At 37.4% G+C, this 20,602-nt stretch overlaps 1 protein-coding gene across 2 annotated transcripts in view; it reads left to right on the top strand.

The window, feature by feature from the left end:
- The window catches only part of KDM6A (lysine demethylase 6A), a 151,930-nt gene that overhangs the window by 31,034 nt on the left and 100,294 nt on the right, over positions 1–20,602 (top strand). For both annotated transcript variants that reach the window (XR_004060538.1, XM_030944111.1), the window contains exons 3-4: positions 3,182–3,290; positions 15,077–15,126. Coding sequence is in view for 1 of the 2 variants with exons in the window: in XM_030944111.1 (XP_030799971.1) it covers positions 3,182–3,290; positions 15,077–15,126 (159 nt within the window). In the remaining variant the exon portion in view is untranslated. The remainder of the gene's footprint in view (positions 1–3,181; positions 3,291–15,076; positions 15,127–20,602) is intronic.

Genomic DNA, 20,602 nt, shown 5'->3' with positions numbered 1-20,602 from the left:
TCTTGTTAATTTGTCAATACTGGCAATTCTCAAGGCCGACTCCATTGGATGCACTTAGAGATCCATACAGTGTGGAGAAATAACAATGCTTAAAAACCTCAGGGGTTTTTAACTTCCTTAGAATTCTTAGTGTCTCAGGATAATTTAAATGTGTTGCACAAGTAGTGCCATAGGTGGCCTTTGCAGTTAAAGAACCATTAAAATTAGATCTTTTGATTTTTCCTTCAAAGAAAACATACATGGATAGGTGCAGTGGTGACCTCCCTTTTACATCCATTCATTCAACAGACAAATTCTTACCTGTGCAGAAAAATACTTGTTACTTTCTAAAGATCTTTGTGGACTGGTCTGGTGGGGGAGAAAGTTTCTTGAGCAAAACCAAAGTTGGGTAAGTCTTTGCCTGGTGACTCTGCCCTCGCTGGGAAGAGCAAGAGCCACACAGTGACCAACCTATTGAGCCAGGGGCTGATTTGGTGTTCCCACCAAGGAAGTAAGGCTTGCTTTTAGTTTCTCTTTCATTTTGTTGGAATGTGCTGGAAGAATTGGAAAAATTCATTTGAAACGACCTTCCCAAGTTAAGTTTGCATAAATACGAGTGTGTTGCTGATTATGTTGCAAACCAGTTACAGGTCAGCAGAGAGGGTTTGCTTTAATGGTGTAATTGAATTGCTCTTACAGGAACAGGTAATTTACAGTTAACTGTGGCTGAAAGGGGAAGTTCTGGTGTCTTAGGCCTTGCCTTGTGCTGGCATCAGTGAGGTGGATTTGCAGTATCTTCAGTTTGTGCTCTAACATAAAGGGAAAATCTGCCTTGTTGAGAATTGCTCTGAGCTACGTGAAAGGCTTGGGCACAGGTTTTTACATCCCTACTACAAACAGTGCTTCAGATACGTGTGATACCTCTTTTAATGAGGATTTACTTAAAAAGGGGCTGTGGGAACGTTGAGGGTCCCCAAACACTTAAACGTTAAAGTGCGTGTGATTTATAATTTCCCTGAACATCTGTACAGAAAAATCCTGGTACATTTGTTCATAAAGTCAAGTTCTCTTCAAACACCTGTAGCCTAATTGAGGTAATAAACAACCTTAGTTTCCTCTCCAGTATTTATTGTAGGCTACCTGTTGTGGTTGCAGTTTCTGTATGCTCTAGATTGCAAAAGACAATATACCAATTTAAGAAAATACCAAAATTTGACTATTTTCTTCAGCAGCTGTAGCAGGTATTGCAAGTCATCAGAAAAAGGGAAGCCTATCTACAAATCAGTGTGTAACAGTAACATCAGGAGCACCATCAAAAATTGTGTTATGATTAGTACAAATCAAGAGATGGGACCAAAAAGTGGAGAGGGGAAGCACAGTGCCAAAACCAAAGTTCTGCACTAAGATATTTGCTGATGCTAAGAGTCAGTACATACACAAATAGTGATCTTAAGAAATGTACTTTGTACTTGTGTGCTTTGCTTCTGATTTTAGGGATGATATTCTTTAAATGGAGAATTGACTGACTGCAAGAGGTGTTTCATAGTGATGGGAATGAAATTAAAGGAGTTGTAGCTTTGATCCTTGGTGAAAAGAATTGCAATCCTTCCACTGCAGTTTGCTAGGGCAAATATGGATCTAAATTTGGTATCCTCAGAACATGGCCAAATAGCTACAGTTTGAAATACTTACTTCAAGTTTATGTAAACATATTTAATGTTTTATTAAATAATTTTAATACCACATGTACACCCGAAGGTCTGTAGCAGCATAGCTTTGTTTTGATTCATTGGAACTTTGCCTCTGAAAACAGCCATAACATAAGGCTTTTCTGGACTTGGGAGCAGGTGAAAGTGTGTGATACACCTCAGTCTTGGGATACAAACTGTGACCCACTCAGAACAGATTAGATCAGTAATTGGGTAACAATTCGTCTTTTTATTTTTGGCATTTCTCCTTTTGATGATTAGTAAAAGTGTACTCACAGTAAATTACAAACATGGACAAGGCTACTGATTTAAATATTCAGCTTGTATCCCCCCCTCCTTTTGAAAAAATTTAATAAAATGTCTTAAGAAATCTCCTCATTTCACAGAATCACATAATATGCAGAGTTGGAAGGGCCCCATGGTCTTCGATTATTGTTATGTCATAAAATCAAGGAGTTCATGATTGCAGCCAAATTTGAAACATGTACCATAAATAGGTGAAAGTCTTAGATTAACCAGCTGGAATTAGAATTTGTTGAAGTCAGTCTGGCTTTTGAGAACTGTGCTGGTGCAAGGACCTTCCCTCTCATATAAGTTTGTTCAACTGCTTCAATTCAATGGCTAGTAAGTTCAGAAAGTTGGGAAAGTGATTTTATTTATTTATTTACTCATTCTCGAAGTGTAAACAGGGTCAGGAGGTAAATAGGGTCATGAGCTAAGGATGATAAGGTTAAAGATCATGGCAGTTATGGTGAATAGAAGGTGCTAGTTCAGTTGTTAAAAACATCTGTTCATAGTACAGAACATTCTTTGCTTCTGTGCGTGTGTGACTTAAAAACTTCTAGTGCAAGTTTTCTCAAACTGAAATTAATTTCTAACTGGATTTACATTTCTGGCTTTAGCATTTCTTAGTCTTAAGTAGGAGGAAGTAAATTATTTTACAACATGCTAGATGTGAAATGAATCGGATCTTGGGCAACACATATGAAGATATATAAATTGCATAAGGAAACATGTTGAGGTAGTCTGTTCTTTGGTTCAGCAAAAATGAGTGAAATAACTTAAATGAAAAATTATTTCTTTAGGGGAAAAAAGCAACATAATGAGAATAAAATCAGAGAGGTTTCTTTCTTGCAGATTGGAAAGAATGAAGTAAATCCTTTTGTGTTTTGTTGATTTTAAAATTAAAATTGTCATGTAAGTTAGATGTTTGTTTTGTGTTTGTGTTGGGGAAATTGAATGTCCACAGAAAAACCAGAGAAAATTTCTGTTGTTCATTTGTTATCAAGTTGCATTAGAATCAGTGAGCTTCCAAATCTGTTCTGACTTTAATATTACATTTCTTCTTTGAAAAGTGATGCTGACTCTGTTAGTGAGAGTGTTTGTAGACCTCATCTTTCAAGCTAATAAAAAACTTTATTATTTCTCAGAAAATGTATTATTTGCTTTAGTAAAGTACAGAATTTTGAAAACCTTGTATTTCTTTTTCCCAGGCTGTTCGCTGCTATGAATCGCTAATTTTGAAAGCTGAAGGAAAGGTCGAGTCTGATTTCTTTTGTCAGTTAGGTCACTTCAACCTCTTATTGGAAGATTATCCAAAAGGTAAGAATTTTACTTCTTCTGATAAATGTCTTTGGGGAATTGTTCTTCAGTGTAGGTGGCACAACAGAATGAAAATCACTGGGTTAAGTCACTGTTTTCTTGGTTTGTACTGTATTTCAGAGCCCATAAAAGAATTAAGACTGGTGATATCTTCACAAAAACACTTTATTCTTATTTCTTGTTCTTTTTTATTTTAATGAAAAACAAAAACACAGCCAAAACACACCTGGTTCAGGTATGAATATGAAGTTGGCTGGCAGGCCCAGTGTCTGATGGCACCCTGTGGGGTGTGGGTGAGAGCTGGGTATAACAGGTTAGAATATTTACTTTTTTCCCCATGGGATGCCTTTTTTCATTGTCATTGCCTTTTAATTTTAACATGAATGCAGATCTGTTTGTGTAGAGAAACAAATAACACCCCCACCCTGAATATGTGTGCTTCCACCCCCCCATGCCTTTTTCCAAGCACACAAAGATGCTGGTTTACAGTTTCCCTGGGATGCAGAAACAGGGAGATGAGTGATAACTGAGAGTAGTTCAGGAGCACTGCTTGGTGACTCAGGCTGGCTGTGGGCTGTTTGATAGCTGTGTGTCTGTGGGTCCTCTAGCTCTCTGTCTGACATTAAACAAGGGTGAGTTTGGCTTCCTGGGACCTTCATTTCTAAAGTGAGAAACATGTAGATTTGATGCTGCTCAGGAGGAATTTGCAGGTATCTAAGTCCAGTCTGTAAATTCAGGGTTTGTTTGGGTGAAACCTCTGTCTTGTACACCCATGCAATGAGTGGGATATAACCACTGGTGTTTACAAATCCAGAGGCATGGGAAAAGTTGCAGGGAATATGGCAGTGTGATGTCTGTGAGATTTAGTGAAGAATAGTCTGGTCTTCAGCGCTTTCATTTTGTTTTAAGAAAATTCTGCCACCATCTCTGCAAAAAAATTTACACCACTCTTTCTCATTAGCCTAATGAAGTTAGGTGTGAGTGCAGTGTGACCTTCTGGACATATTTTATTCAGCAAAAACAGCCCAGGATTATGGACTGACCTGTATTAACTCTCCTTGTGAGTTGATAACAGTTAAGAGTGACAGGACCAGGTGTTGCTGTGGATCAGAGACAGGATTTACTGATGGGGCATCTGCTTTGTACTCTGTGTATGGTTTTAAAAACAAGCATAAAAATCCAATTGATGGTTGGAAGTATCAGTTCTCCAGAACTGTAAAAGAACATTAGTACAACAATGTGAGAAGAAACATTAAGCCATTAAAAATCTGAATTAAAGTACTTAATACTTTCTTAGATGCCTATTTAAAGTCACATCTCAGTTGTAAAAAAAGCCTCAAGAAGACTAACAGCCTTGTTAGTCATGGAGTATTAAAAAATGTATCTGTATTTTTAAAGAAGTATGGTAGTGGTTGAAAATACTGGAGGACTTTTAATTGATGTAAAAAGGGAAATTAAAGGGGTTTTTTTATTAAGTGAGGGACATATGTTCCTGTTCACTCCAGTTTTGAACTCTAGTACCAAAGACTGTAAAACTATTACCCTCAATGCAGAAAGTCATTGTTGTTCTATAACTAATTTATTACTGCTATTCGAAAGAACTAGAATGTTTGTATGTCATTATAAAGTAAAAATAAATTTCATTACACGATACAAATTTTGTTACTTTATTATCGTACATTCTAATTGCATTATAGTTAAATTTTACATGATTTAGAACAGAAAAGAGAGTTTAGAATGTTTTGATATCACTAATGTATATTTTACCCAGATTTTAAGTCCTGAAGTTCCAGAAGTGTAAAGTGCTGAAGGAGCATGGTCTTCAGAGCTATAAATCTATGTAGTCTGAATTTAGTGAAATTAATGGACAAGTCAATGTGTTTAATAAATTGGATATAATTAATAAAATATCACAACATAGCAGCATGTATAATGCCCCACATTTTTTTTCCCTTAAAAGCTTGTTACTTAATAAAATATCTTCATTAAATGCATGCACCTTTGTATATAATGTATGAAGTGGTTTTTATAAAGGCAGAAGTGATAGTGTTCTTTGTTTAAAAAATGCTTGCTATGAAGTTTGTGCAGAGCAGAACAAACTGTGAGGTGACTGTAGAACTGGGATCAGTGGTCAAGATGAAGCAATGCTGGGATGACAGATCTGGGTTTTGTGTTGGTAGTTTCTTCTCTTTAGATCTGTCTCATTTTTTCACAAACACACTGGCAGTGAAGGATCATGCAGCTGGGTGCATTTTGTTGCATGTTTTCAGTGTTTTGATGTAGCTAATACCTTCTTCTTAATGTATTGAGACTGTAGGTCATTTCTTTCTAACAGTTAGGACTTACACACCATAAGAGGGATCTTGAGAAAAAGTTCTGGCCGGTTGAAACTCACATTATTGGTGCTATTACTGGCCTTGCTGCATGTGCTCAGGGGGATCAGTGAGGGGCAGTCAGCTGGTGTTTGATACTGAAGTCTATTTAATTTTTTTTTTTTTTTGTGAAAGCTCTTAAATATTTTAAGTCTCCTCGAAGTGCAGTGTATTTTCTGTCACTGCTAGCCACTGAATTCCAGAATCAATATGCTTTTATTTTTCGTCCTTAAAAAGAAGTACTTGTCTCCAAGAAAAGTTTTGAGTTCACATCAGAAATTACTGGATGAGGCTCGCTCTTCTCAGTATTATACCTGACACTGAAGTGTCAGTGCCACTGCTAGCCTTTAAAAGATCTGAAACTGCTCTGCAGGTTGCAGTTTCCCAAAATGCAGTAAGTTTGATTTGCTGTTGATAGGTAAAGCCATGGAATGGAGTTGCTGTGTTATCAGCACTCTGCTGCTGTTAGGAGAAGGTCCTACACAAGGGATCAGCCTTTTTGCAGGTTTTGAATCCAGTGAGGCATTGCCTTGTATTCAGACACTTACCATCAAGATTGCAGATGAATTGATTTCTGCTTTGCCTGCATGTTCAGAGTGGTTTCTCTGCTCACCTTTCCTTGTATTGATCATGACTGATCAGAATTTGGCTTTGGGATTTCCTAAAATGGGAATGTTGACTCCCCCTGGTGAAAATTATTTCCTCTACTTCAGTAGAATTTTCTTAACTCTAATCTGATTCTTCCTCCTCTCTCTTTTGCCAAGGCAGCTATTCCCAGCTGTTGGATTGTTTTGGAGGTTCCCAAAGCTTTTGTTGCCTGGGCATGCCCTTGGTGGCACCCTTGTGTCTGCGGGTTGCTTTCTTTGTGCTGGCGCAGCTGAGCCTGCAGCTGTGTGGGGAACTGATCCAACTGAAAAATAACCCCGCACAAAAATGCTGTGCAGTTGCCCCAGAATGTGAAACCTCAACCCCGGGGTTTTGCTGGAGGAGGTGGATGGGTTGTCATGGAGGCTTTTGGGTGCTGGGAGCATTCTGAATTCAGTCAGGACTCCTGGTGTGAACCTCTGAACTGTTCGCTACTGGATTCTGTGGGACAGATGGGTTTTTTACCAAATTACTGTGCTCTGGTCTTGAAAGAAAAGTATGTTCCACTGATAGTTGGAGTTTATTTTTCATTCCATGGCTGGTTTCTATAAGCAGTAAGGAGTGAAGGTAGTGATGTTTTAAGGTTTGGGTTCTAGCTGACTTGAGTTCTAATTGACTGCTGTTTAATGAGCTCATGGACTGGCATCATCTGTGTTTTCCTTAGGGATCTTCTTTTGCAGAAGGGTCACGTGCATTGACCGTGTTCAGTCTGTGACTTGGAGGACAGCTCACAGTGGCACAAATGGAAATGTGCTTTAATCATTTGCCTCCTTGAATTGCTGTTCTCTAAGCAAAATTCCTGGAAGTAGAAAATGCAATTAATGAATGAATGATCTGAGAAAAAAATTAATTTATTTGTGCCACAGTTACTAAAACACAATAAATACTGTACTGAAATAATTCTTATTGTTGTACTCAAATGGTAGTCTTATTTTTAAATGTTCTACGTCAGAACAGTTTTAGCAGTATTTATTTTGATTATAGATGGTGACTGCTTTGCCAAAAATACTTATATAAAAACATTTTAGGTTGTTTATAAGATAGTGTTCATTAGTTATGGGGCATTTTTTTTAGCAATCATTAATCTAAAATTTAAAACCCTACTAAAAACCACCCCAGAATGTTAATTGAGCAGCTCTTTTATTGCAATGCAACCTAAACCCAAAATTTAAACACTTTCTGATTGTTCTTTTGTAAAGTTGTTTGGTTGTGAGAAACTCCCATATTCAAAAATGTATGTGTGTTCCTTTGTACTTACAATTCCAGCTCTGTAGGGAATTTCTCTGTGGTGGTGAAGGTCTTTCAGGAATTTGAAAGGCAGTATTGTTATTGGGAAGCATTTGTATGTGCTGTGCTCTGAGGTGCAGGGTTGTAGTGGTAATTTTATAAAATATAAGGGAAAACTTCACAGCATGGACAGGATTGTGCTGATTCCTGCTGGGCTGTCTTGTCTTACTGATGAGTCCTGAAGAACTAGAATGAATTAAATAGCTTGAATGAGTCAAGGAAGAGATGACTGTTTCAAATAAGTGTGATATTTAGGTTTAAGGGGTTTTATTTTGTTGCTTGTAACTGGAACTAACTGGTAGAATTGGAGTTACTTCTATTTAGAGCTGTTTACAGAATCCTGAAGGTGAGATACATTTTGGGTGGTTTAATTTCAGTTGGTTTAAACCATTACGTGAAATTTCTGCAGGAAAAAGGATGCTTAGAACATTAAAATGTTCTTTATAAATTGTATGTATGTGGAGCAGAGGTTAGCAGTCGACAGTTTTATTATAAAATATACCAAGGCCGTGTTTTTGACTGGTTGTCTGAAAATTTTCACTTTGGAAGGTGTTCTGAATAAACACTCAATTGTTAAAAGACCTTTTTGTGTAATGCGCTCTTGGAAGATTGTTGAACTTGATGAAAATCCATTGGGTTTCTTCACTGGTTTTCAGTATTTTAAGACTTTTCACAGAGTTCAAGATCAAAAGGATTTCTGGAATTGTAAATTTCTTGTCAAACTTGTATATCTTTCACATTTAATACTTGATGGGACAGTGGGCTTCACATCACTTTGCTGCTACAATAAATTTCCAGATGGGGATGTGGAGCTGTTAATAAAATTTCTTAGAGGACTATTTGATGATTTTTCTGTCTTAAATCTATGCTTGTATTGCTTTTGTGTGTCAGCGTTCATTCTGTGTTAAAAGGAAGACATGCTTTAGGCTTCTTTGATTGTCTCTTTGGTACTTTCAGTACAAATCTCTGGAGGAAACAGAGAGCAGCATCTGCCTGAGGCCTTAAAACAAAAGACCTGAGTGGCATTTTGCTGCTCTCACTTCCATGGTTTTTTTTTTTTTGGTTATTACAGAATCATAGAATCATGGAAGTTGGAAAAGACCTTTATGATAAACTAGTCCAACCATTAACTCAGCACTTCGAAGGCCACCATTTAACCATGTCCCCCTACAACACATCTAAATGTCTTTTAAATAGCTCCAGGCATGGTTACTCCACCACTTCCTGGACAGCCTGTGCCAATGTCTGACAATCCTCTCACAAAGAAAATTTTCTAAATAGCCAGTCAGTGTCTCTCCTGGTGCGAATTGAGGCCATTTTGTTTGTCCTGTCAAGACTTGTTGCTTGGAAGCAGAGCCAGTTGACACCTCACCCCTACAGCTGCCTTCCAGGTACTTTGTAGAAGGCAGTGAGTTCCCTGATCACCTTTTCTTTCAGGCTAAACACTCCCAGCTCTCTCAGCTGCTCCTCATCAGGTTTGTTCTCCAGACCCTTCCCCAGCTCCATTGTCCATCTCTGAACATGCTCCAGAACCTCAATGTCCTGCTTGTCCTGTGGGGCCCCAAACTGGACGCAGGATTGGAGGTGTGACCTCACCAGTGCCCAGTAAAGGGGACAAGCACTGCCCTGGTCCTGCTGGCCACACCACTGGTGACACAGGCCAGGTGCCATTGGCCTCCTTGGCTCTCTGGCTCATGTTCATCCAGCTGGTGACCACCACTCCTTTTCCACCCATCACTTTCCAGCCCCTTTTTCCCCAGCCTGGGAGGGTTGTTGTGACCCAAGTGCAGGACCCAGCACTTGGCCTGGTTGAACCTCAGCCCTCGATCCCCTTGTCCAGGTTGTTGGTGAAGGTACCAAGCAGGAGTGACCCCACACTGAGCCCTGGGGAGCACACCTGGTGAGCAGCTGGATGTAATTCCATTTCCCACAACTCTCTCAGCCTGGCCATCCAGCCAATGTTTACCCAGCAAAGTCAATTCTTTTGGCTCAACCTTGGAATTTTCTCACCTTTTGATGTCTTTAATTTTATGGCAAAGCAGTTTTCACATTGCTAGGTTAAAACACCATGGTGGGTAAAACCTGCACTATATATAAGCTGTCTCTGCAGCCTGCATGTATCTCTTAGGTGTTTAATGAAGATTTATTTTTTTCCTGGAATCAGTCAGATTTAAATCAAGAGATGTGCTCTTTCCAAGCTTCCCTTGTGCAGTTCTTCAGCAGATTTTCTATTTTACTATTAGTTTCACATCAGATAAGCACTAAGAAATATTAGTGCTCATTTAAAAAACTAAATTAAAAATAATTGTGTTTGAGAAAACACAAACTGTTTTACACAGACCAATACAGAACTTTGGTTTGGATTAAAGTTTTCTTTTCAGGGTATGTAGTCAAATTAAAGCTTGATGTTTCTAAGTTCAGTAAGCCAAAAATTTGTGTTAGTCACATTTAGCCTTGCAAGGTGCCACTAGATGGTGTTAGTATGTAGTTCGCTTTCTTCTTACTCAAGCACTAAAACACTCCAACTGCTCCATGTTTGTATCACTTTGAAGGCCTCTTAAGTTTTAAGGTGTCATAAAGTGAGTTTATTAGAGCAGATCATAAAAGCCATCCTCTGACTGCATGATTTACGATGAAATGTGCTAAAGGTGACAAGTGGGTGGTTGTCACTCAGTCTAGACATTTTTCCTCCCCGCTGTCACCTTCCTTGTTTGTTTAGGTCAAGTATGTAGATTCTGGGTACAAAGAGATATTGTCTTATCTTACTACTGAAACTAAGTTTTGTGAACATCCTATGAAGTTAAGTAGATGGAAAGAAAAATCCTGAAACCACATACACGTTAATTAAGTCAAATTTGTTTTTTATTCTCTGCAGGATACCGAGGAATCTTAAACAGGGAGGAATAAGGAGCAAGTGTTATCCATGTTCTGCTTCTGACATAGCCCTTGGTCCTATCATAGGAGAGGAAGGCAAACTCTTAGGGGGCACATAATAAAGTCTGTCAGGGTTAAAGTAACCATACATATTGCAAAGGGGGTAGTTCTGGGTGACAAAATACCTGTGAGAGGAAACCAGTAAACTCCAAGTGTGTGAACTCATTGAGGGTCAGCTCTGCATGAGGTGTCTGAGGTTTACAGACAGATTCTGAAGAGAGCCTGAGCTCAGGAGGATTCTTACTGTTCAATGGTTGCAATTCTTTTAGAAAGGTGGCGTTTTGCTTTTCAGAGCTATTTCAGGTAAACATTTTATTTTCACCTAGCAATATAGCTGATGGTGATTGACTTGAAAAGCTGTGTATAGCTTTGGGGTATACCTGTCCCCTCCTCTGGGGAGGATGGTAAATGTTGGATCTGCCACTCACAGGGTTTTCAGGAATATGATCACAAGGATTAACTGTTAGAAAAATAATATACATGGCCAGGTTTTGGAGAGAGGTGTTCATAGGAAGAGCATCAACTAATAAAGAAATTAAATAAAGGACAGAAGGAGGGAAATAGGTAACTGAACACTTCTTTTAGTAATTGTTGAGTATTTTTTTGGTGTCTGAATGTGGTCTGTCAGTTCTGTGCTTTTAAAAGCTTTCTGTGATTGACTACAAAAAGTAGTTGAGGATGAGGCAAGAGGCATTGTCCTGCTGTTGATGCTCTGTCCTGTTCTTTGAGTCCAGACATGCATTTTCTGGATGTTTGTGCGTGTTTCACATGCAGGGAAAAAAGAAGTTTTTATGTCCTTTATTGTCTTTATACAATTCCATATGTGTAAGAATTTCAGTGGCAAAGTTTTAAATTGAAAAAGCTCAATAGTGAGTTCCTAATCAAAAGATTGTCTGCAGAATCCTGGTGTGCCTAGGAGTGATTTCAAAGCACTCATTTTATAATGTTTAAGACAGACATCATAACTGAAATGGGATAATTCACTTGAATGTGTAAAAATGAGAGTTGACCCTGTGTTGGAAGAGGGGCAGTAGTTGATAGAATCTTTTTGTGAGAAAAATTGTCTCACTTTGGAATGACCAATCTTGGATGAAAAGTAAAGGTGCAAAATGATATTTCAGCCTTTAGTGTTAGGATTTTTTTTTTTGTTGTTCATTTTTGTTTGTTCTTGGTTTTGTTGTTTTTTTTTTAATACTACTAATGTGCTGCGTGACCCAAGTAACTGGGATTTTTTTGCTTTTGAATAAACAAGGGAATATCATCCTAGAGTCAGAATCAGAACATTGATAAAGCACACCCCCTGTTGCAGATAGGGCCTTGTATAAATTTCTTGTGGCTCTGCAGATTCAGTTGCTCTTTTCTTTCTTATTTTAAAGTTTGTATTTTGAGGGATTTACACTTATTTCCTATCAATACAAAAGTTAATTTAAGGGAGAAGTTGCTTGTAGTTCTACAATAGAGGTTTTAGATAAGGTACTAATTTCTACACCATAAAATTTAGAATAAATATATGCTTATGGGTGACTCACTCAGAGACTATGAAATATAATAGGGTTCAAAATTTATGGTTCATGTTTTCCTTTATATCTACGTTGGTTCAGTTTTTCAAAAATCTTGCTTTCATAATTTGATTTCTGGCATCTCATATGCAAGATTCTTCTTAGGGTTATGCTTGATCAGGAGTATTTCGTATGGGTTCTGTCAAAAGGAACATTTTCTTGAATCCTTTTTTTTCTGTTTTTCTGTTCCTTTAATCCTTTTCAGCAGAACTTGAGTGCTCATGGAGCAGATATTTAGTGTAATTGTGCAAGGGGCTGAAATCAGATTTCAGAGGTAACTTACTATAAGCTGAGCACTTGATAATACTGAAATTATGCATGGTGACACTTTTTAGTTGTCTGACTTTCCTGAGGAGGAAAGGGACATTTAGCTCTGGCTTAATGGAACCCTCCATGATTCATCCTTTTTTAGAAGAACTCTGGGAATTTTAGCATTTCATGTGCAAGAAGTAGAAAAGGAATACTGTTAGCTTAGAACGGGCTGGATGCCTGGCTGTTTCTGAGGCCAGCAGGAGGATTGGACACTTCAGACACTGAGGAGGACTGAAGTGTCCTCTTTGTTCCTCTGGAAGAGAAATGTGGCTCCTTAGAATGGAGGCCTCATCGTCTTATCATGTAAATATAAATAGATTTCAGCAGTCCACGCTTCCCATGTGCTTGTTTTTAATTGTAACTGAGCTTGGCACATTAAATGATCACTTCAGCTGTTCCTGTGGGAAGTTGCTGAACTTTATTGAAGAATGGAAGAGTTGGAAAAGAAAATCACAGCCAAACATCCTTTTTCTTAAAGAAAACTGGTAGAATGTCATGGAGCAAAGACTCCTTTCTGTAATAACTTCCCTCCATGTTAAATGGAGGTGTTAGGATTTTTCAGAGCAAGTTTCTTCTTGCTTTCTTTTTTTCCTATTCTTTCTCTTTAAGGTATTCTGATTATTTATGTAGTTTTTAATACTGTTGACATTTTATAAACTTACTAGCAGTGCCTAAACTGCTATAGGTAAGCACATTCCGCCTCTCCTTTTTAATGGTTAAGCTCATGTGGGTAATTCGTGGATTTTTTAACAGCTATGGTGAAAATGTTATCCCTTTTATTTTTCCAGTATAATTCTTAGCATTCTATTTGATGTTCTTTTCATCTTTTTATCCATATCCCCTGTATAGTTCACTGCAGTATTTGTTTTTTAAAAAAAAATTTTTGAAGAGGTTCTCAGTTTCTTGAATGTTGCACAATATGGTGCTGTTGACCTGAGTATTTGAAATATACTTTAACCCTTAAAATTGGGATAGATACTGCTTGAGTAAAAGGAAAAACCTCCTTTTATTTGTGATGTGATGCATTACAAAACTGTTTCATAGAGCATGTACTTGTTCCTGTTGGGAAAAGCAAAGTCATTACCGTGTTCAGAAGATAATTATTCCTTTTTGTTGAAAACTTATTAATGATATCTAGGAGAAGTTGAATCTAAAAGGGCCTTTGGAGAGGAGTAGGATGTTATTTTGTCTTACTGTGAAAATCCTTTAAAACATAATGGCAGAATGTGACTAAAATATGCTTAATTTTAACATTCTTCAACTTATATTGTTAGACTGAAGTCTTCAGTCTAAGATTCTTGTACCAGTTTTTTTCTGGGGGTAGGGGTGAGGGAGTGTTGGAGGAGGAATTGTGTTCTTAAATTGTGAAAGACTTAGATTAGATTAAGTGATTTTGTTTGTCTGAGTTACATTGTTTTAAATACATTGCATGTTAATAATGTGTGATCAATGAGTCTTCTAAGTTCATTTTTCTAGTCTGGGCATCTGAATAAACCGCAGTTTAGAACATCAAAATTAGAAATTGGTCTTACAAGCATTTTAGTGGCGAGGGGCACCTCATGGACACAGATCAGCATGTTTTGTTTACAGATAAAGGTTGTGAGTCTCCATAGACAGAGGAGTGCGCAGGTTCTGTGTCTTTACCATGATGTGTATGCTCTTATTTCACTTAAGCACAAGAACTTTGGTCAAGTTACAAAAATGAATATCCAAGACAGGCATTGAAGGGTGATAACATTTGTGGACATGATTTATCCATGGTGCTTGCAGGAAATGAAGCTGCACCTAAACTACACATTGTTTTTCTTGTGTCTTAATATGTTTAGTGCTTATGGTTTTCCAAAGCTGGAGTTGTCTTCTTTGGTTGTTTAGTTTCCACACATTGTGTATTTTAATCTTAGGGAGCAAATACTTGAAAAATCAGTATCTTGGTGTTACTGCAGTGAATCTTGACTTAAAATGCTTCATTTTTGATGGTTCCTAATGCTGTGCTTTTAGGAAAAAGCAAAGCCTGTTTGTGTTCTAGTCCGAGGTGGCCTGTTAGCCCAAGGGCAAGATGAATCAACCAGAATTTTTAGTAAGGAAGAGGGATGCAGGAGTGGTGATTGGAGAAATTGGTTGCTAAGTAGAGCTAATATTCTATTGAACAGAGCTGTTCTTAGCACTGATTTCCAGGTTAGTCTTGGCCGTGACTGTGGAATAAAATGTAAGCTTTTATTCTTTTTTCTGCTTGCTTTTGTTTCTCAGAATGAAAGGCCATGTGAAATTGATTTCTCTTTGTATGTCCCTCCTCACCAGTTCTTCAGAAATTACAGGGCATCAGGGAGCGTGGTAAATGAGCTACATGATTAAATTTTTAAATCTTAGAACAGCTTTGTCCGGGATGAAAATCCCAAAATTTCAAATTATTTCTTTGTTATAGGTTTTCTTTAAAATATTGCTTGATTTACATTTGTAAGATTAATAATAAATATACTTCTGGGTTGACATTTCATAAAACAAAATTATAATCTCAAGGAATGCATTGCCCACAACAGTGTACTTACCATGGCAGTGTTACTTTTATTAAACCATTTATCATTTTAATGTTGTGTATTCTGACTCTTAAGGATTTTTATCTTTTTCTTCAAAGAAAATGAAACAAAACAAATTGAACATTCATTTTTCTTTCCTACAGCATTATCTGCATACCAGAGGTACTACAGTTTACAATCTGACTACTGGAAGGTCTGTATATGCTTTTTTTTTTTTTTAATTTTAAAATGTGTTGCTGTAAATGTTCAATTTTTTGAAGTAGATTCTGTTCAATATAAGTTTGGATTATCTACCTGCAATGACTTTTTGGCACATAAATTGAGTCTTAATGTAAATGTTCACCTATATGTGCAATTCATTATAAATTTCAGTATAAGTAAGTCTTCAAGTCATGTGTTGAAAAGGCAGCTCAATTAAGATGACAGGTTTAAAATATTTTTTGTTACCATCATTATCCATTATTTATGTAGCACAGATATTTGGGTGTGTGTTTGGAGAGCAGCAGAGCCACTTGAAAGCTGCTGTGTAGGCATTGGACTGGGAATAGGAAAAATGTTCTTAGGTTGCTTTTTGTTTCCACAGACACCAAATTCTTTCAAGTCCTTTTCAGTATTTTAAATAACACTTTTACGTCAGACAGGAGCAGATCCTGTTGGTGTAGTTGTCTTGTCTGTAAGTAGAGGTATTGTGTCTGTAAGTAGAGGTATCATGACTTCAGATGAATAAAATTGAAAAAATTCTTACAATGGCATTGTCAGAAGTTGTCAGCATTGGTGTATTGTCACATGAAATAGTTTGAAGCTCCTGGTTGAGGGAGAGGTGCAGGAGAGCATGGAACACATTAGGTATTTGTGTGGTCTTGAGCAGCTGTTTTCCTTAGAAATGTGGATAAATGCATCTTTCAGATAGGGAGGGCTCATGAAGAGCTCTTGGTACCACATAGAGATGGCATTAGAGAAACATTTTGTGTGTTCTTTGCATTTATAGGGACTGTAACAATGCTCTGAAAAACACTGTGGCAGCTTCTCCCATTTGGGCACAGGATGGGGAGAAAGGCAGGGTAAATTAACGGTGGAAGAGTGAACTAGAGTGAGTGTTTTATAGCAGAAAAAGGAGAGCTCCAGTTGGAGGATGCTAGGGACATTTTTGGTATTGTCTTGTAAAGCCCCTGCTCCAGCAGGAGTTATGCAAGAGCCATATTTCACTGAGCCATTTTGGAATTGAAGGAGTTTTTCCAGAAATAACCCCTGCAGTTTTAAAATTACAATAAAAACATGAATCTATTCTTCTTACGTGTTCTTGGAGAGCTGCTTTAAAGATTGCTGTAAATAAGTGTTGAAATCAATCAATTAATTAAAAATCAATTGTAATAGTTTCTGTTGTTTTTACTCTTTCACATTAAGCATCTCAGAATAGTTTATGACTGGAATTGTTTTTTCTGGTTTTTATTCCAATGACTCGTTACTAAAATAAATGTTAAGTGATTACTACGTAATTTCCCCTGCATTTTCAGAGTTCAGGGTGGAATGTAAATGATTATATGTATTTTTAAAGGTGTAGGTTGTTTTCAGTGTGGCTCAGACTATTGTCTGCAATTAAAATAAATATAAACTCTGACTGTTTTGCAGTTTCATCTCAAGAGCACTGATGGCAATAAAATTTCTGTTTCTATACAATGTGTGGTATTTTAACACACCTTTTTCTTGTATATATCTCCAGAAATTTACCATGCAGGGATTAGTTTGAACAGTTCCAGTTGCAAACATGAGAGCGTTGCTTGCAGTTGACAAAACAATATTTTGAGATCTGCAAATTAAAAATCCAACCCAAGAAGAAGAAGAAGAAACAAAAAACCAGTAATTTTTCTTCTTTTCTTGGCCTCTCCTGGGAAGGATCTCATTGTGAGCTTCCTTAAAAATATGTAGCCCAAAGTGGTTCTTTGCCTATAATCTTGGGAGATCTTGTTAATTTTGGTATTCATGAAAAAGAGCCTGAAAAAGTCCAAAACCATTTTTCAGCTAATAACTTTTTTACTGAAAGTGGTAAAAATCACAGGTGGATCATATTTCATCTTATTAATGGATGATGAAGCTATTCTGGAGTTGGCAGTGGGAAGCTGCCTGGATTGGGTGTAGAGAAAGACCTTCCCCTCCTCCCTCCAGCTGAGAGGATTTATTGTTTCTTGTCATCCTTAATGCCCTGTATCTGTAAGAAACCATTTAGTCAGGAATAGCAAGTTTATGGTGTATTTTTGGTCACACTTTTATGCTGTTTTATTCTACTTTGTGATTTTTTTTCTTCCCAAAGAGATACAGATGGCAAAAAATTCAGTCAAATTTCCTTATTTTAGTGTTGTGGAATTTTTAAAAAGTTTTTTTTTTTTCCTTTTTTAGTTTTTACAGCGCTGGATGTCATCAGTTAAGTTGTTGGAATTTGTGATAGTAAAGGAAGGAAGAAGAGAGAAGGGTGTGAAGGAAGGGTGGTATTTGTGAGCTGTGAGGGGAGCTGCCTTGAGAGATCTGGGAAACTGAAGAGTGCTGAATCACATGAAGGTTATTATATAAGGCAGGGCTGAAGGCAGACAGGAGCAGCCTTATAAACTTGGGCATTTTATCTGAAATTACATTTTATCTGTCGTGCAGTGCAAATTTAAGTGGTTGAAATAAGTATCCTCTATGTGCTCTGTTTTTTAAAGAGGGAACTTACAGAAGAATTGTGAGAGTTTTCAGATTGCTTTGGGTGTAGTTTGGACTCCTTTTATAAAGTATTTTTGCTCTCTGTTACTTTGGATTTTTAGAGTTGCATGGGGTTGGTCATTGAGCGTTATTTTCATGCATTGTTCATTTAATGATGTACAGTCTATATTTCCTTTCATGAAAAAGGCATTTTACATTTTTTTGTTTCCCCATAGATTTTTCTGATGGTCTGAATTTTCATAGATTTTTCTGATGGTCTGTTCTGAAGCACCTGGGTTGTTTTCTGTCAGAATTTGATGCATGGGTTGTTTTGTTGCTATTATAGTAAGCCTTGTGTTGATCGTGTGGAACAAAAAGAGAAGGAAAAAACACTTTATAAAATATATTCTGGATATATACTCTAGTGACAGGAGTGAAGGTGGAAGGTTATGAAGATGCTGTATTTTGCCATTTAGCAGATCAATACTCCCTCTGTGCTGATGAGATATTATTTCCTTTCAAAGAACTATCTGTATGGATAGTTTTGAAGGTGTTGGGTTGCATTATGCCGTGTATTCCTAAGTAGAGCATTTTTTGCTGTAATCTTTGGGTACTCACAGATCAGTGTAAAATGTCCTGCAAAATAATGGAGTTTCTGCAATTTTTGACTACAAAGACACTGTGCTACCTCAACTCAGCATTTAAAAAAAATTGACTTGAAATTATTTGACTTGAAATATCTCAACTTGCATACAAGCCGATCTGACTTTCATTCTTGCATGCAAGTAGTTCTCTCAATGTTTCGTATGTGCCTATGCTAAAATGCTAAAATAAATCTCCCTTCTGTGCAATGAACTTCATTCTGATTTCCTTTTAAAACTCCCCTGTGTCAATGTGTTGGGGGAGGTGAGGAGGACTGTGGGGGATGAATGGATACAAAGGGCAGTTCAGGAGAGCGGAGACAACAGCTAGAACTGCAATTTGTAGATGTTGATGCTCCTGGGAAAAATAAAGATATCAAGTGTAAATGTCTGCCATGATTATCAGTTTTGACATATTCTGAGGAGGCAGGATTAGAAGCTCAGCAAGGAGTAAGATATTCCTGATCTTATCCAAACATGATGGCAGATATCTGGCACCTGTAGGAAGTTATTTTAATCATCTTGTGGTTGTATTATAATGGACTTGATCATACTGAACTCTTTTATATAATACTTGAGTTTTGTTAGGGCTGTCCTAGAGAAACTCCATTGCATGAGTGAATTGAGTGTAAGTGTATAAACATCTGGATCTGTTGCACTGACATAGTTGTCCAGGGCAGGAGAGACCCAAAAACCCTGTTCCACGGATTTGGGGCTCCAAGAGGCATCACTAGAATGGTTCCTGGGAGAGTTCCTGAGAGAAGAGCCTGGTTATCCAGTATTCAGATTAGATCTCTGCTTAGACATGGCACTGCTGCTGCAGCCCTTGTCTGGTTTGATAATCTTGATTAAAGATTTGTGACCTTTGTACGTAGGTCAGTGTTCACAAATTGTCAGTTAGGAATTGTGTGCCTGCAGTTGTGGCAGCACAGTTTGAATAAATAAAACCTTTTGGTACAGCTATGTTAGGGAGCAGAAAATTCCTTTATGCCGATTCTCTGAAGTGTTTGAATGTGTTAGGGACATCTCTGCTTGGGGAAGGAACATGAAGATTTCTAGACACAAATCCCAGGGGATTGTGGATAAGTTATGAGGAACATGGCAACAGCCCTGCTGAAGTCCATTCTTCTGTGTTAATTCATCAAAGACTAGCCTGGTTAAAGTATTAAGTAAATCCTGCTGGTTTAAGTATTTTTAAGAAAAAAGTGTGTTTTATCAGAGTAATAGAGAGTATGCAGGTACTTGAACATTTCTCTTCACATGTGAATAAATTGAAGGATTGACAAGGCACAGAATTTAGAAATGCATCTTAAAATGTTGGACGTTCCTGTGAAAATGACTTACTTCTTTTTCAAGGTAGGCTTTACTTTGGAATAGGATGCTAGACCTTGGATTGAGGGTGCCTGAGAAAGAAAAGAGACCTCAATTTATTCAGCTACACTTAAGTGTAGTATCTCTTTATCAAGCAGTGCTTGGAGTGGATCAGTCAGGAAGTCTGAATGTTCCTTGAAATGTTTAAGGAACACTTAATTAGTGAGTTACATCCTCCAACATGAATTCAGATATAGAATTCTTGTTAGCTGTTGACTTTTGTTGGAAAGTTGCCTAGAAGGAAAGTAAATCTGTCAGGAACTCGTTATCATTTTATGAAAATGGCCTTAATCACCCTTCTCTTTAATAAAGATTTCATTTATGTGGACAAGGTGAAAACATCAAAGAGGTTTGGTAAACCCCAGGAAGGGTTTTCAAAGACTTAATTCTGTGTTACAAATGCAAATGTGGTGCAAACTGAACTTACAGTTGCAAGGCTATACTGTAGAACACTGAATGGTTGTGTTAAGAAAAAATAGAGAAATTGAAGAGAGGGAAGTAAATCCCATCATTTTGCAGCAGGGTGAGGTGTTAGTTTAGTTCTGGAAAGCACCTGTTTGGTACTCCCCTACTTGTGTTTACTAGACAATAGAATAAATTGCTGTCTAAATTGTTACCTTTTTTCATATTTATTTCTTAAATTATTCTTGAAAATAAAATTCTGTCTATATATACAAATGTGAGAATTTCCCCTCACTTTTCTCAGGTAATCTGTATAAAACAGAGAAGAATCCAAAACCGTACAAAGAAAAAAAACCTCCAAAAACCACACCAGAAAAACAAACAAAAAACCAAAATCCCCCGACCTGAAATTCTCTTCAGAAAGCCAAATGCCAAAGGAAAATTCAGTTGTGTATGTGGGTGCTAATCATGGAAGAGGGATATGATCTCAGTCTGTGCTGTTGTTAGTTTGTTGCAGAAAGCAATTTTATAACACTCCTTTTTATGCTGATCTGAAGCATATTTGAGTGCCAGGTAGTA

This window comes from Camarhynchus parvulus, chromosome 1, assembly GCF_901933205.1.
Source record: "Camarhynchus parvulus chromosome 1, STF_HiC, whole genome shotgun sequence".
NCBI classification, from domain to species: domain Eukaryota; kingdom Metazoa; phylum Chordata; class Aves; order Passeriformes; family Thraupidae; genus Camarhynchus; species Camarhynchus parvulus.
This window is presented reverse-complemented; position numbering and strand designations above follow the sequence as displayed.